This window comes from Dasypus novemcinctus, chromosome 4 (genome assembly GCF_030445035.2).
Source record: "Dasypus novemcinctus isolate mDasNov1 chromosome 4, mDasNov1.1.hap2, whole genome shotgun sequence".
NCBI classification, from domain to species: domain Eukaryota; kingdom Metazoa; phylum Chordata; class Mammalia; order Cingulata; family Dasypodidae; genus Dasypus; species Dasypus novemcinctus.
The window spans coordinates 104,777,702-104,795,856 of NC_080676.1; the positions used below are offsets into that span (position 1 = coordinate 104,777,702).

An 18,155-nucleotide genomic window follows, 5' to 3' on the forward strand; every position below is an offset into this window, starting at 1 on the left:
ACATTCTTAGAACAGTGCCTGACACAGTATATATAAATGGTCAATGTAAGCTCTGTTATTCCTTACTAAGAACAGTGGTTCTCAATTATAGCTGTGTAATAGAATCAGTTGGGAAAAATATTTTAAATTATTATTTTTGGTCCCCATCCTAGATCAACTGAATCAGAATTGATTGGGTGGGACCCAGGCCTTGGTATTTTAAAAGCCTCCCAGGAGAATCTACTGTGCAACCAAGGTCATCGATAGTGTGCAGAATTCCCATACAATACCTCCTCTCCAACACCTTACATTGTTGTGGAACATTTGTTATAGATTATGGGAGAACATCATCGTGTAAGGCTATTTTGATATACTAACATCACGATATCAAGGAGTGTTCTCTCTGAGTTTGCTTGCATATGTTTATTGGTACAAGTATGTAAAATGTCTTTCAGAACTATAATTGGAACCCAGCATCCTGTTCTTTAATTAAGCACCATGCTATGCTTATCCTCTGCCCTTCTCTCTATTCTCTAACCAAATCCTTCACCTCCTCTTTACTTTGTGATCTCTTTTTTGCCAGAGGACTGATTCCCAGCCTATTTGCCTAGCTGCTGATTGATAGCCTCAGTGTCTCTCAGTCAACTCTTAATTAATCTGGTATCTTGGTCACTACTTGCATACTGCCATAAATATACAATGTGGGATAAACTTTTAGGGAACTCAAATTGCTTAAGGATATCGAAGCACTATTACTCTAGCATTGATAGAAGACAACTGGATGTTAAGAGCCTCCTGAGATGATGCAGTAGTGAGTAGACAGTACTGTCTGTGGGAACATTCTTACAACAAAAAGGTGAATCACAATCTAATCAAATTGCTAGCAATTTATAAGAAAGGATGTGTGAACTAAAAATGGCTAATTGATGAGGCTGCATAATGGAATGGATATTTTGGAGTTGTTCCCTTCTCTTCTCTCTTCTTTTATGTAATTTTTTAAATTTCCATAATGAAAAAAAAATTTTTTTAAGTAAAAAAGGAAAAGGCACTATATCTTCAGGACAATAAACCTTGACAGTGTTGCTAGAGAGGAAGAATAACAAGGGAGCATTTTGAGCGTAGATTTAAGCCATTCCACAGGTTCTGGTCCCAGTTCCAGGAATTGCTTACTGAGAATCCTCACTACAAGGCACTGAACTTTCCTAGACTTCACGTCATCTGTACCATTTGAAGATTAAATAATACTTTGCAGTGCTTGGTGTGTAGAAGGTGTTTAATAAATCTCAATTCTCCTTTATTTCCATTGTTTATGCTTTTTATCCTTATTTTCTCTCTTCATGGATGAGTGAAAGCCACAAAAAGGTCCAGCGTTCCTGTTTGGCTTTCTTTTGGCCCCCTTGCCACCATCTACCATACACCCACTGGCCCTCCATTTTGATAGCAGGTTGTGGTTGGTGATAGAAAGATAAGCTTTCTGACATATCACAAAGAAATAAAGATCATTCAAAACACGTGTTCAATGTTCTGGTTAAGATAGACCTGCAGAAAAGTACAAGATAGCAGTAGATACATTGTGGGCATCAAGAGTTTTCCTGTATCATCTTTTCTTAGTGTCCCTTTAAAAAAGAGGCCCAAAGAGTCACATTTTTCTATAAAAAGAGTTCCTATTTGTTAAAAAAAAACTTAGGTTCTTGGTTTTACATATATGTGTTAATTTTGGAGGCTTTTTTCCTGAGGGTTGGTATTATGGAATAATTGATAAATGGGAATGTAAGGGAAAATATTTCCTCATGGAACCATGTTTTTTAATCATAAACTTGTCACAGTGTGTCTTAACTGCTTTTGGCTTACTTGGCAATAGCACAGTTATTTCCTGTTCTCTTAGCAAAAGATGATAATGTATATATTAGCAGAGTTGGGACTTGAATTGAGGTCTGGCTGATAGCAAAGTCCATAATTCTCAACCACTAGGCTACAGCCTCTTAGAGTAATAAATACTTTACCAGCTGCTTATGCTTAATCTTTTACAATATGGTTCTCCTACCCCAAGCTATTGAAACTGACAACTTTTTTAGTGAATAGTAACTTGTTTTTTCTTTCAGCTATTTATTTTGACATGATTTCAAACAGAGAAATTTCCAAGAAAGGGATGAAGAATTTCCATATATTTTTCACCCAAATTTCCAAAATGTTAACATTTTGTCACCTTTGCTTTATCTCCCTTCCACCCCCTCTGCCCCCACCACATTTTATTTCTAAACTACTTGAGAGTCAATTGCAGATATGATGTTCCTTTACCTCTGTATAATTCAGTGTTTATTTCCTAAAAATAAAGACATTCATTTACATAATTATAGAACAGTTATGAAAGTAAAGAAAATTATCATTGATACATTAGCATTAAACTACGGACCTTACGCAAATTTATCCATTTGTCCAAAAATGTCCTTTGTAGCATAAGAAAATCTTAGATTATGTGTTGCATTCATTTGCCATCATTTTTGTTTAGTCTTCGTGACTGGAGATTAAAAGAGGACAGTTCCTGGGTCTGTCTTTGTATTTCAAGATGTTAACATTTTTGAAGTATGGGGCGAGTTATTTTACATATGTCTTTTCAGTTGGTATTATCTGATTTTCCTTGTGATTAGATTCAGGTTATGGGCTTCTGGCAGAAACACCACAAGCAATGCTGACTACTGCTCACTGCATCATATCTGGGGCCATATGATACTGATTTGTTGTCCCTTTACCAGTGATGCTATCTTTGGTATCTTGGCTAAGGTGATGTCTCCCAGGTTTTTATACTGTAGTTATGTTTTCCTTTGTAATTAGCATCTTGTAGGGGATTCTTTAAGATGATGTGTAAATATTCTGTTACTCATCAAACTAATACCTACTAGTTTGAGCATCCGTGAATGTTTCTTGCCTGAATCAATTATGATGATGATGATTGCCAAATTATGATTTTCCAATTTCATCATTCCTCCTTTCTTCTGTGTTTGAGTTTTTTCCTACTGATACCTTCAATCTTCCAACATCACAAGTTTCATTCATTTCTTCCCCTTTTCATATTTCTAATTTGTCTGACAATGAGAAATCTAGCTCCATACATACTACATATGTGTTTGTTCAGTCCTATAATATGCAGATAGAGGATTCAGAATTGCTAACCCATGACTTTAATGGGCTTAGATATTTAAATTTCATGTTGAGATTCTCTAATGCCTCTAGTACTGGTTTAGACTCTTAACTTGTGGACATATAAACCAAACACTGTGTTTGAAAATAACTTGGGTTATTTCTCCCCTAACCACTCCCTATCCTTCATTGTGGTTGTGGTGTATTGGAAATATGATTTGGTTCATTTGTTACTGCTTTTATTCTGTTTTAGGATTGCTTTCCCCTGTTCTTGTTGGTTTTCTTTTTTCCTTTTTTGAGTATGTGAAACACCAACATGTTTCTCAAAGTTAGAGCTGAATGCAGAGGATATTCAGTTAAGTGATATTCCTCCCCACCACACTCTTTCTTCTGTCCTTTTCACCACATTTCCACCCACTCCTTGTAGGGAACCAATCTCCTTAGTTTTTGTTTTCTCCTTTCTGTGTTTCTTTAGCACAAAATGATATATGTATATTTCTTGTTTCCCCTTTGTTACACAAAATCTAACATGCTCTAGATATTCTATTATATTTTGCTTTCCCCCCTCCACTTAATGTAACCTGGAAATTACTCCAAAAAAAAGTATATTCTTCATAATTTTTACAAATAACTCCATAGTATAGATGTACCATACTCTCTTTAATCACCCTTTTATATATAAAGTGTCGGTTGCTCCCAATATAGTATTTTACAGTTACAAACAGTGCTGCAATAAATAACTTTGTGGATATGTGTTTTCATATTCCTGGAGGTGTAGCTTCAGAGTAAATCCTAAAGTGGGCTTGCTGGATTAAATGGTAAATAAATATATATAGCTTATTAGATATTGCCAACGTCCCCTTTATAAGAGTAGTACCAATTTTCATTTCCACATCAATGCATGAGAGTGCTTGTTTCTCCAAAGCCTTGCAAGCAGTATGTTGTCATGCCCTTTAATTTTTGTCAATTGATATTTATCTAAGGTTCTGAATTTTCCTCCGATCACCTCAAGATTGAGATCCCAAAGACCGATATACAGTATTATCATTATTTTTTATGAATTCTATAAATTTGTTTTCCTTTTATTCAAGAATTTATAAAAAATATTTATTTTTCCTCCTTTCCCCTCCCCTACCCCACTGTTTTTGCTGTCTTTGTCCATTCGCTGTGTGATCTTCTGTATCTCTTTCTCTTTTTGTCTTCTCTTCTCGTCTTTTTCCTCTAGGATTCACTGGGATTTGATCCTGGGGACCTTTGATGTGGAGAGAAGTTCCCTGTCAATTGTGCCACCTCAGTTCCTGGTCTCTGCTGCACTTCACCTCTTTTGTTGCGTCATCATCTTGTAGTGTGACTCACTTGCACCAGCACTGGTTCACTGCATGGGCACTAGGCTTGCTATATGGGCAGTTGGCTCATCATGCAGGTGTTGGCTTGCCACATGGGCACTGACTGACCGTGCGGGCATTTGCACTTGTCTCACCGCACAGGCACTGGCTCACTGCGTGGGCACTTGGCTCACTGCACAGGCGCTTGGCTCACCATGCAGGCACTTGCATGGGCACTTGGCTCATCACACAGGCACTTGGCTCGCCACATAGAAACTGGCTCGCTGTTCAGGCACACTTTCTCTTCTTCTTTTTCACCAGGAGACCCCAGGGATCGAACCTGGGTCCTCCCATATGGTAGACAGAGCCCTTATCGCTTGAGCCACGTCTACTTACCAAGAATAAAAGGTTTATTTCTAGTTATAAGAACCTTTCATTGTATTGCTAATAGTTTTACATTGTATTGCATTGTGATCAAACAGCATTGTGTTATTTCTACTTTATGGAACTTGCTGATATTTTCATTATAACTTAATGTGTGATCAAATATTCCTTGAATGCTTAGGAAGGCTTATTCTCTATTATGAAGATGTTATGGTTTATATTCATATAAAATATATACCTTATTGGCTATGCCGTTTAGGTCTTCTATAACCTTCTTATCCCCTTGATCTGTCTTGTATTGAAAGTTGTGTGTGTTAAAGTCTCCTGTTATTAGTGTTTTCTCTGTTTCCTTGCTGCATCTCTTGGGATTTTGCTTTTATAAAGGTACATAGGTAGTTATAATTATATTATCTTCATTTTGAGTTGTTGTTTTAGCATTAAAATTTCCTCCTTTGTCATGTTTTGTTCTTTTTGGTTAGAATTTTCCTTTGACATCAGTTTCACTCCCTTTATGTCTTATTGTTTCCATTTGTCTAGTATACCTTTCTTTACCCAACCCTTTAGTGTTAGTCTTTCTGAATCATTTGGTTTGGGCGTGGCTTTTATTTTTTTTTTAATATAGTATGTAATTGGGTCTTGCTTTATGAACTAAATTGACAATCTTTTTTTTTATGGTAGGAGTAACTCTGTTCACATTTATTTGTAATATTGTGTTTTGCCTGAGTTGTCATTATTTTATAATTTTGTGTATTTGCTCTTTTTCTCTACCTTATGTTTTCTTCTATATTTAAAAAAATATCTGGTACTTAGTTGTATTTATATTTTTGTTCTAGTTGTTATCTTTCAATTTATGCCTCTTTTTTTTAATACCTGTAGTCCCCTGCTTTCTTATTTAATCTTTTACTATCTGATTTGTCCATTTTGATGGTATCCTTTAACTCTTGCCCATTGCCTATATAACATTCAGTGGACTGTTCTACTTTCCTCTTTTCCTCTCCCTTTTCTTTCCCATTTCTATTCTGTTAGACTATAAATTCATAACATATAGCCTACATAACATCTTATTCTTCAACACCATCTCTAACTTTCCTAGATCTACAATTAAACATATAAAATGTTCACTATCAGTCTTTTTGCTGAAGGTCCCCAATCATATCTTGATTCGATGAAGTTAATCCTTTGAATAGATTGCTTCTTTAAGAAGGGCTTATGGGTATAAAATTTCTCATGTTTAAAGCCATTTTTTTAAAAAAAAATTTGTTTATAAACTTAATATTTGAGGGACAGCTTGGTTGGATATATATCTTTGTTCACATGTTCTTTCCTTGAGTATTTTTTAAAGTTTTCTTCCATTGTTGCCTTGGTTTTTATGTTAATTTTGAGATACCTGATGCCGGTTTAATTCTCTTGCCCTTTTTAGGTATTTGGTCTTTTTTTTTTTTTTTTTTTTTTTGTATCTTTAAAGTGTAATAGTTTCCAAGGATATGTGTTGAAGTTGATCATTGTAGAAAAGTTTCCTGGTATCAAATGGGCTATTTTAATATGTAGATTCAGGTCTTCCTTTGTTACCAAATGTTTTCTTATATTGTAGTTTGAAATATTAGTTATGTTCCATTGTTTTTTTTGTATCTTTTTCAGACACTTTAAATTATACATAATTTTTGCCATTTCAAATCCTTTTGCTGATCTTTCTCACTTTTTTATTTCCTTTTCATTCTCTTGATTTTTTCTTTTCATCAGCATTCCTTATTGTATTTTCATTAGAATCTATTATTCTTTGGGCACTTTGTAATGTGGTCTTCATCTCTGATATTGTTATAGATTGAGTCATGGCCCCTAAAAGACATGTTCACATCTTAATCCCTGGTCCTGTGGATGTGAAGCCATTTTAAATAGGGTCTTTGAAGATGTTATTAGTGAATGTGAGTCATACTGATTCAGGGTGAGCCTCAGTCCAATATAACTAGAGTCCTTCTAAGAAGACATCTAGTACTAGACAGAGTACCATTTGCCGGGGGCATAGATTGGCAAGCCACCACCAGAACACTTCAGATTTCAAAGAGAAAGCATGGTGTGCACACACCTTGATTTAGGACTTTTAGCCTCCAAAATTGTAAGATAGTAAACTTCTGTGGTTTAAAGTCAACTGTTCTGTGTATTGTTATCTGTTATAACATATGATCATCATTGTTAATATTTTACATTTAGAGTAGTTTCCCATAGTCAGGAATTAAAGAAATGGTATCTAATTTTAATGACTATAGGAATCTTGGATGATGGGATGCAAGAGCCACAGAAATTTATGTGAGATAAGGTCCTACCATAGGAAAACCTGAAGTCAGGTAGACTGAAGTTGCATCGGTTATCTGTTCATCATGAGAATACATTGATTACTGTGGATTTTTTAAATGAGAACCTCAATTGTTTGTTGCACTGCAAAGTTAAGGAGCCACACACAGTTTGAAAGACCTTGGTAAATGTTTGTGCCCTGAAATGGTGGAGCTGATTTGTATCCTAGAACAAAAAGAAATACTGAAGCTTTATCTCTTCCAAATAATACCATCACCCCATAAAGTTTCCTCTGTCTTTTGAGGGCAGGTCAATTGAGGAATTGACAGCTGTCCCTCTCATCAACTTACTTCACTATCTGATGGTAACACCACAAGAATTCCTATTTGTGAGCCCTTTAGGAAAGTATAAATGCCTGTGACATCCTCTAAGTAGCAAAATGTTTATTTTTCCAGAAAAGCTTTGAAAGCATATCAGAAAAATATGCTATGAATGGCACACCTGTGATGCTTGGCAACACATCTGGTTTTGCTGCTTTGCTGAAGTCTACACAATATGACTTACTGCTTTTTACATCAGCTTACTTGGCATCAGAAGACTCTGCCAGCTATCCTGAAAAAAACCTGTCAACTTAATAAGAGCCAGAGCCTTGAATCACTGCCTTTTCAAAAGATTGTAGGAAGCAATATAAACAGAATATTAAGCTTTCTTCTACTCAGAAGTTTGTTGGTTTTTCAATAAATAAGTTTTTTAGCCCATAGTTAAAGTAGAAGTTTCACTTATTAAAGAGAAAAAGAAAATCCACTCAGAAAAATTTGATGGGGAAGGTTTGTATTAATTTGTGGATATTTTGGTCCATATAAATGGCTGTAAATTTTTCTGTTCAGGACTCTCTGGTCACTGTCATGGATGGCAATTAAAACGTATGTGCTCTTTTGCCCAAGTTGCCATTCTGAAAGAGGGTATTAGAGGAGGCAGTTTTGCTTATAATCAAAGATATGAAGTTGTTTCCTTTGTATTTTCCCACCCTGACTTTTGGGATTTTAAAAAATATAAAAATTTTAATATTTTATGTTGGCATGGGTGTGGCAAAACTAATACTTTTATATTAAAGAAGTATTACTTGGGTATGCTCACTTGTGTAGCAGTCCAGAAGTTTATATTAAGAATCAGAAAAATGTTCGTGTTAATTGACTTTTTAAGCCTATTACAGAAAAATCTCTTCTAAGGAAATAGTTCAAAAGACTAAAGAAATTGTGTTAGGAAGACGTGTATTACAACATTCACTATGGAGAAAAATGGGAAGCAACCTAAGTTGCTAAGAGTAAAGAAATTGTTAAGTAAATTATTTTATATCCACAATATAACAAATTTTGGGCTATTACTCATAGTCTGCTATGAACATTCTAGTACCCATCTTTGATGAAAGTAAGTACACATTTCTATACCTAGAATAGAATTTGCTGTGTTATAGAATGCGCATGCATTCAGCTTTAGTGGATACTGTCAAATAATTTAAGTGGTTGTACTAACAGTTTATACCCACCATCAGTGTATGAGAGTTCCAGTTACTATTTTTACTTTTTCCATTTTAACCATTCATCACATTGTGGCTTTGCTTTGAATTTTCTGGATGGCAAATGATGTGTTTGTTTCATACATTTATTAGCCATTTGAATATCTCCTTTGAGGGTAAGAATCTAATTCTTTTGTTCATTTATTCATTTGTAGGAGCTCTTTATATATTCTGGTTCTGGGTTCTTTTTAGATATATGTGTTGCCTATATCTTACCCCTCTCCGTGGGCTGCCTTTTTACTCCCTTATTGGTATTTTTTAATAAACAGACATTTGTAATTTTAATGTAATTGCATTTACCAATTTTACTGTTATGATTAATACTTCTTGGGTTTTAAAAAATCTTTGCATACTTCAAAATCATGAAATGTCCCCATGGTTTTTCTCTAAAAATCCATATTGTTTTTCCTTTCACACATTTATCCTTAATACATTTACGTTAATTTTTGCCTGTGATGTGAGGTATAGGAGTCCAGGACTTTATTCATTTTTAAATGTGCAAATATTATATCTTTTTTATTAAAAAAATAAAATAAACATTTAAGTAGCCACCTTCCCTGAAATAAAAATGTACAATGACTTTATGATGCTGTAGAAAATACATACTTTTAAAGTGTCAACACTACCACCTTTTAGAAGAAAAAGCAACTCCATTTTTAGTGATGTTGCTGACTCCCTTTTAAATCTAATGAATATCTGTTATTCCTTTTAAATATATACCCAGTGGTCTAATGGTTTAAAAAGAAATTAGATCTCCACCCTTATATCATAATCCTCAGCAGGTACATCTTTGAAGCAGCTAAAACAAATGCTAAATCCAGCCAAAAACAACAACTCATTATCAGCTGTTTAAACAAGTGCTTAAGGGAAGTCATTTGGGGAAGGCATTTTAGTCACACAAAAAGCAAGCACTGATCACTCCAAGACAACAGCTTAAATTTTACAACTTCAACTCACGATGGACCACCAAGCACAAGGCAGTGGGTCCCTGAAGCCCAACTTTTGAAAGAAAATGATCTGGCATTATTTTATGATAGCATCTATTCTGTTTTAGTTTACTAAAAGCCTCTGGGAGAAATATACCAGAAATAGGTTGGCTTTTACAATGGGGATTTATGAACTTAAAAGCTTACATTTCTGAGGCCATGAAAGTGTCCACATTAAGGCATCATCAGGGAATCCCTCCTCCTCTAGCTGCAGTTGTGGTTGATCAGGCACATGGTGCTCTCTGCTGGTCTCGTCCCTCCCCTCCCTTCTCCTCTGGGCCTTGTTGCTTTTAGCTTCTGACTTAAGTGGCTTCCTTTCAACTTCTGTCTTGCATTGATTTCAGCTTCTGGGTTTCTCCCTGACTCCAGCTTTTCTGTTTCTGCAGCTTTTTAATCCTCTCTTTATAAAGGACTCAGTAAGCAGATCAAGACCTACTCTGGGTCCTGCAATCTAACCAGATTGCCTTACCTAAAGTAGTTTAATCAAAAGTTCCCACCTACAGTAGGTTTATATGCACAAGAATGGATTAGCTTTAAGAACAGGATTTTCTGAGTTCCACAAAAGCTTCAAATTTGCCATATACTTTAAACGTTTTCTAGGCACTGCAATAGCCTCTTCTGTACTTTTAGGGGCTTCAATCATGTTTTTGCCTGCCCCACTACATGAAGCTTCCTGAGTGCAATACTGTGCTGCCTAGTTTAATCAATGAATCCCCAGTACCAACCTAGCTCAGTGCTTGGATATTTAGTAGCTCAATAATATATGTATGTTCAATGAGTGAATTTCTTTGAGAATTTCAAGTTCTGTTTTGAGATTGCAGTTGCTCCTGTATTTAGGTATTAAAAAACTGACACTGAGAGTGGACATGGCTCAGTGGTTGAATGCCTGCTTCCCATATATGAGGTCCTGGGTTTAATCACCGGTACCTCCTAAAAAAATAAAAATAAATAAATAAGTAAATAAAGGTGAAAACATAAAAATAAAAACAACAAAAACAACAGCAACAAAAAAACTCTCCTTAAATCAGTTTGTTGGTAAATTAAGTTTGGCACTCTCTAAGCAACCTCCATCTCCCTTCGTTGGGAGATGGACAGAGGTGATGATCTTTTTACTCTAGAAAATAACTTCCTACCCTCCACCCAATCTTTTTAAGTTGCAAGTTCCAAAGAAGAGCATTGTTCCATTTTACATCTCTTAGAGGATTGATTGGTCTTCCATTTACTCGAGAACATAAGTCAGGTTTTGATAGTTTTCATGACAATATTAACTAACTGCATCTCTGGTCCATCTAAATCACATGGATCTTTCCTGTCTTTAGAATACAGAATGTATCCATTTAAACATCTTCCAGAATTTAATTTCTTGAAGTTCATCATTTAGCAAAAGTGCGGTTCATATGGACATTGGAAGAGGCATGATATAACCTTAAGGTCTACAAGCTCGCTACAAGTGGTTTATAAACTCACTGCCAGTAGGGGCCTGGCAGGTAAAATAAGTGAATGAAATGGACTAGGTTTAAGAAAATTGCAGAATTGACATGATGGTAAATGTTAACCATGCTTCAGGTTTGGGGATATTAGGGAATGATGGTGGCTGTGGCAAATTGGAATATAGCTTTCTCCTTCAAAGAGGACAGAGACTGTTTACAAATAACCACATGGGTTTTTTATTCCATGTAATTTTTCAAGAGAAGTTAGAAATTCAGAATTTATATGTACTTTCCAGACTTTTAAAATCTTGGTAACTAATGCAAACGTTTTTAAGTAGTGTATAATCCAAACTGCATAGGCCAAGGGGCCAAGTAAAATACACCTGTGGACTGATTCAGGCCCTGAACCCTAGTTTCCAACTTCTGCTCCAATATTAGATTTGTTCATCCAGAGGCAGGGTATACTTCCACTCTACTAAAGTAAATTACTGGTTATATTAATTTTCACAATAAATCATCCCTCACTTTCTGTAGATCACAAGTCCAGGCACAATATGGCTGGATTCTCTGCTCCAGGTCTCACCAGGCTGAAATCAAGGTGTTTGCTGGGTCTGTAGATCTCATCTGGGGCTCAGGGTTCTATTCCAAGCTTACTGATTCCAAGCTTACTGGCTGTTGACAGAATTCACTCCTTGTACTTTTTTTTTTTTAAAGATTTATTTATTTATTTAATTTCCCCCCCTCCCCTGGTTGTCTGTTCTTGGTGTCTATTTGCTGCGTCTTGTTTCTTTGTCCGCTTCTGTTGTCGTCAGCGGCACGGGAAGTGTGGGCGGCACTATTCCTGGGCAGGCTGCTCTTTCTTTTCACGCTGGGCGGCTTTCCTCACGGGCACACTCCTTGTGCGTGGGGCTCTCACGCGGGGGACACCCCTGCGTGGCACGGCACTCCTTGCGCGCATCAGCACTGCACATGGCCAGCTCCACACGGGTCAAGGAGGCCCGGGGTTTGAACCGCGGACCTCCCATATGGTAGACGGATGCCCTAACCACTGGGCCAAAGTCCGTTTCCCCACTCCTTGTACTTTTAAGACCGAAGTCCCCATTTTCCTCTCCTTTCCTAGAATCTCCCTGCAGCGGTCCTGATAGGAAGTTCATTACACAAATGTTTGTTTTCTTCCATACTGGAGTGTGTCTCTTTGATCTCCTCTTCTGTGACTAACCAGAGAAAATGTTCTGCTTTTGAAAGGGCTCACCTGCTTAGATCAGACCCACACAGGGAAATCTCCCTTTTGCCATGTAAGAAATATACAAATAATTTAAAATTACTTTAAAGTAACAAAAATAAGGAGGAAGGTCTCCTACTCCATTTTCCTGGGATACCTAATTCCATACTTCTCCTTTCATGGAATCCCTAGCCACTTTTTCCTCTGAGGCTTCTTGCAGTCAAGTTTACTGTGGTGGCTACAACCATGCATGCCCTCCAGCATCCAGGCCTTCATTTTAATGACCCACTTACTTATTACAGCCATTCCCATCTTTCCTTCCCCAAGAGGCAAAAGGCATTTATTTGTTCCACCTTTCAGCAGACTGCGGATAACTCTTCAATTCTCAAAACTCCTTTTTCCAAAAGACCACCTATTGTTGTTGGCAATTAAATTCTTTGTGTTGATTTAGGAGTGCCTTTGAATCATCAGACAGGGAAAATGGAATTAATGAGTTGACTAGTATATTGCTCAGATTAAGGATGAGGTTTTTTCTTCTTGTTAGAGGTTCCGCCTTACTAGGTTTGCAATAATTAGCAAGCTGTGGCTCAGGTCCCCCTGACATGCATTAAGTAGAGACAAACTCCCCCACCCCCCCACATAGCCTACATGCCTAAAAGCATGGCACTTCCCCCAAAGGTTGAACAAAGAAACCACATGGAAATAGGAGTAAAGTGAGATAGAGACATATACTCCCTCCAGATCAAAGTGTCATCTCAAGCATTCCAAGAAAACATAACTCCCTAACCTACTACCCTCTAGGCATTCAAGGGAAAATTTTTGCCCTAGGGCTTCCTATCGGCCCCCTCCCACTGGCTATCATTCCCCTGCCTAGGAATGTACTATATAAATTCATATTCCCCTTCCAGGGGCAGGCTGAAGTCTATTCTTAAGACTCCTCTGTTGGGAGAGCTTCCAAGTAAACTTTCTATCTCCAGTCATCAGTCTCCATGTCCCAGTGAGCCCTGCCTTTTCTCCAACACTTCTTTTCCCAAAAGTTTTAATAGAAAGATAATGTAGTCAAAGCAAGGCCAAGCAAGGACAGGAACAGTCATCTTTTTTTTTTAAAGGTTTATTTTTTATTTATTTCTCTCCCCTTGCCCCCTCAACCCCCCTGTTGTCTGCTCTCTGTGTCTGTTTGCTGCGTGCTCTTCTTTGTCTGCTTCTGTTGTCAGCAGCACGGGAATCTGTGTTTCTTTTTGTTGCATCATCTTGCTTTGTCAGCTCTCCATGTGTGTGGTGCCATTCCTGGATAGGCTGAACTTTGTTTCGCGCTGGGCAGCTCTCCTTACCAGGCGCACTTCTTGCGCGTGGGGCTCCCCTATGCCGGGACACCCCTGTGTGGCAGGGCACTCCTTGAGCTCATCAGCACTGCACGTGGGCCAGCTGCACATGGGTCAAGGAGGCCCGGGGTTTGAACCGCAGACCTCCCATGTGGTAGACAGATTCCCTATCCACTGGGCCAAGTCCACGTCCCAGGAACAGTCATCTTGATTATGACTATGAAGCAAAAGGCAGGGATAGAATGAATTTACTTAAATTCCTAGAAAACATCAGCAGTTGCACCTTTTTCTTTTTAAAGGCTTTTCATGCTTTAACACTGGCTTTTGAGTTTCAGAGAAAAAAAGTGCTTTTGTTTTTACCACAGATGGAATTTTTTCATATTTCGGAGGACAAGATAACTCCAAAGGAATAAATAGGATATGAAAGTACAATTGTAATAAAAATATTATATTCTTCTGCTAAAAGGCACTAAAAACGCCACAACTTTTAGACATTGTTTCACTTCAAAAATATATTTTTGTCAAGTGATCCTTTAGACTGCCTTTACTTTTAAGTTAGGTCTAATAATTTAGAATTCTCTATTTGTATTCCTGGTATAATTTTTGTAAAGTAGAAACAATTTTTGTATGGCATGGTAAGTATTTATTAAATAAGATCTTTTATTTTTTTTTTTGGTTTGTACCTAAAAGTATCTGAAAAGTTAGCATTTTACTGAATGCCTTATCCAGCCTTGTAATAAAATCACAAATAGGTCTGTAAGTGACAAAGAATGGCTATTGCTGATGAACCCAGATGAAACTTTTGTTCACTCATATAGGAGTTAGCAAGCTAATGTAAATATTTTAATGGATATAATTTATTTTGCCTTTACCCATTCCCGCTTGGCCTTAAAATCAAATGTGATGGGCACACATTTGGCTTTGGTAACGAATTATATAGTTTATAATAATATTTGCAATATTTGTGATAGTATGTGGAATAACTTGTATATATTGCTTTGTTTTAATATTAGATCACTATTTAAAAATATTTAGTATTTTAAAAATAATGCAATATTGAATAGTATTTGTCCTATATACCAGGCTATTTCTGAGTTATTTAGTATCAAGAAAGATTTAATTGTATTTTCTTCTACATTCAGATCATAACTTGTAGAGCTCTTTGATAGTGTGTTATTTTGCTTGAATGTTTAACAATATTGTATTCCACATTTAGAAATACAAAGTTTTTTGCATATTAGGTATTTTTAAAGAAAAACAGGATAAGTAAGACATATATTTTATATTGAATGTCCGTAGCACCTAAAACAGGCGTGTGCTGTGGTTTTTGGTATTTATTTACTAAATGCTAAATAAATTGAGAAATTTTAGGCCAAATGCTTTGTTTTTCAAATTGATATTTTTATTTCACTAAAAATGTTGTATATTTATAAGGTCATTTTAGATATTTTTTTTTGGTTGATGTTTGTTTCCAACAACAACCAAAACTTCCAGCTTTTCCTGGAAGTTTTGTATAATGATCAAAGGGTCAAACTGCCAGTTAAAAACCAGTTATGAAAAGATTATGAATGCACTTCTTTGAAAGACATAACATGTTCTCTGTGCATATATGGGGAGAAAATTTACTCAGGGGGCTTTTCTCTCAATTTATGTCAGGCCAATATGACTGCAGGACAGAAACATTGAACTAAATCAAGAAAATGATCTAAAACCATGAAATTTAGAATAGAAAGCATTTTATATGTCTAATCTGTTGGTCCATTGATATGTAGGTCTAAAGTGACTCTCAAAAACTCAGTGTGGGGAGAACTGGCATCTTAACTATATTGAGTCTTCCAATCAGTAAACTTGTTATATCTTCTCTCCTGAATTATTTAATCTCTTAAAATAGTTTTTTGTTTGTTTGCTTGTTTATTGGTTTTCTTTTTAAAAATTTATCCCTAACATTTCAGATCCTATGCTAGGTCTCTTTTTTTGTAGTTTTCTTGGGATTTTCTATTCATAAGAGCAAGTGTTGTCCTTGAAAATGGCATCTCTGGAAGTTCACAATACTCTTATTCAAGTGATACTGCCATAGTTTTGGAATCCCTTTTTGAGAATTTGTCGGGCAAATTACCAGTCACATAAAAAAATCCATTTTTATTATGTATTGGTGGACATGTTTCTCTCATTTTTTTCTTCTTCCCCTTTTAGCCTATTAAACTTACAACTGTACTGGCATTGTTATTTTTTATATGCCTATCATTAGGAGTTGAGTAGGCAATTGGATTTATGCATCTGAAGTTTAAAGAAAAGGCTGTGGATGGAGGTAAAATTTTGTGAGTTGTCAGATTATAGTAAAAGTCACATGACTGGACATAGCTGTCTAAAGAGATCAACCCAGAAGTCAGCAATCTTAAGAAGAAAAATTGATTAGTTCCAAGAAAGGTTTGAAGCTCTGCTCTGAGGCCAGCAATCGAGAGGATCTCTGTAGGGAGTATATGATTTGACTGTCAATTCATTTGTGAGCTGCAGAAATGTTTTATAAATTAATTTTTAAAATACTCCTTCTGGTTGTTTTAAAGAATATACATGTGTTTCACAGGAACTTATAATTTCATAAGGTCTGTGATGCCCAAACTGTTGTCTCTTTTAAGTTGTTTGAATAGTTATTACTTGGCATTTAATTTTTTCTACAAATTGTGATTTTTAATCATTACTAGGTTTCTAATTTTAACAACATAGTCATCATGTTATTCCATTAATAATTTAATACCCGGTTTGGAATATTATTCTGATTTTGTTATCTACATCCTAAATATTATTGATTTCAAGAGAGTTAAACCAAATATCTGCCTTTCTTTTGTTCCTAGGAAAATACTGTGGTCTGGGGTTGCAAATGAACCATTCAATTGAATCAAAAAGCAATGAAATTACAGTGCTTTTCATGAGCGGAACCCATGTTTCTGGACGAGGATTTTTGGCCTCATACTCAGTTATAGATAGACAAGGTAATTTTCCCTTTTTGCACTGTTTTCCACATTTTGCAATTTTTAAAAACAAAAATGAAATAAAGGGTTTTCAAAAACTTGTGTGTCTGAGTTTGGAAGAGAGCAAAATAAGACTGAACAGTTATCAGTACATTCATACATTTGACAAAATTAAATTTCAGAATTCCAAAAATTAAAAGTGCATAAACTTTTATATAAAACCAGTAAAAATCCATCCTCCATCTTCAAAAGGGAAGAGACCAGTAAAGTAGAGAGTACACAGTTAGATTATGATGGATTCCCATTCTTTCAGTTTTACTTCCTGGAAATCTTAGATTGATAAGTGAAAGAATAGAAAATAAGTAGTTAAATTGCTGCTTAGTCTGTTTAAGTTTCTTTGTATTAATATCAGTGAAATTATTTATTTGAATTCATATTTTTACTTTTCTGCATTGTTATTTATCATTGAGTCGATAGTTTCCAGAAAAAAAATCCTTCCCATTTAAAAAAAAGGTTCTTACATTGCGTATTTAAATTATGACTCTTTTGATACACAGAAGCCCAAATTCCCTGCCCTAAAGTTCCTTAAAAATTGATAGTGATCTCAGATAACAGAATCAGTATATTTTAGATTTACATACTTTGATGCCAAATTTCAAATGCCTGTTACACTGTTTCAGATGAATGTTAGCTTACAAAGGTTTTTAAAATACCCACCATAATAAAAAACTTCCTTGTAACACTTTCTAAAGCCATATCCTCTTGGGAAATCATCCTCATTTTCACAACTCTCTCCTGAGTTCGTTCTTATTATTTTTGTTTTAGCATGGCCTTTTCCTATCCATCAAGTGCTTATAAAACAAATTTGAAGTTAAGCAAGTTTGCCAAACTATATTCAAAAGAACACTGGTTGGATTTCCTATTACTTCTTCTTGGGTGGTCTTTCAGCCACAATTTCTTATGACTCAAGCATTTGAAGTGTGGTTGCTGTGGTTGAGAACCTTAGTTTGGTTCCATCCAAGAAATTTAGCTGCCACACTGAATTCTGAGAATATTTTCAAGGAACACACGACTGTTGTCCCCAGTTTAGCAACCTAGTTCAAGATTTAGAGTATTTGGGAATTCAAAGATTATGAAAAACCTTGCTTCAACAGCTTCTTTATTTGTGTTACACTTTCACAAAAATTTGCTGTTATAGTTGTGTTGTTGATAAAGCTATGATATTGTATGAGATATACTAATTTTCATTACTTTGTGAAAGAGCTCATTGTAAGATTATATTCCTTTCAATGCCTTATATCCTGCTATATCCCTGGCACTGGAGATGGGCATTGAATAAAACAGACACAATACTGCCTTCCTTGGGAATTACAGTACAGGGCTGGATAAAAGACTTTAACAGATGTTTACTTATCTGCAGTTATGATAAGTATGATGAAGGGCAAGTTCAAATAATAGAAGGACGGAGGATGTGGGAATGGAAAATTGATAAGAGCAAAGCTTTCCTGAGGAAATCACTTTCAAGCTGAGAACTG

At 35.8% G+C, this 18,155-nt stretch overlaps 1 protein-coding gene across 1 annotated transcript in view; it reads left to right on the top strand.

Moving 5' to 3' along the window:
- Positions 1-18,155, top strand: part of DCBLD2 (discoidin, CUB and LCCL domain containing 2) — a 71,234-nt gene that overhangs the window by 19,968 nt on the left and 33,111 nt on the right. Inside the window, exon 3 of the mRNA XM_004465931.5 lies at positions 16,504-16,641. Within this exon, the coding sequence (XP_004465988.2) occupies positions 16,504-16,641 (138 nt within the window). The remainder of the gene's footprint in view (positions 1-16,503; positions 16,642-18,155) is intronic.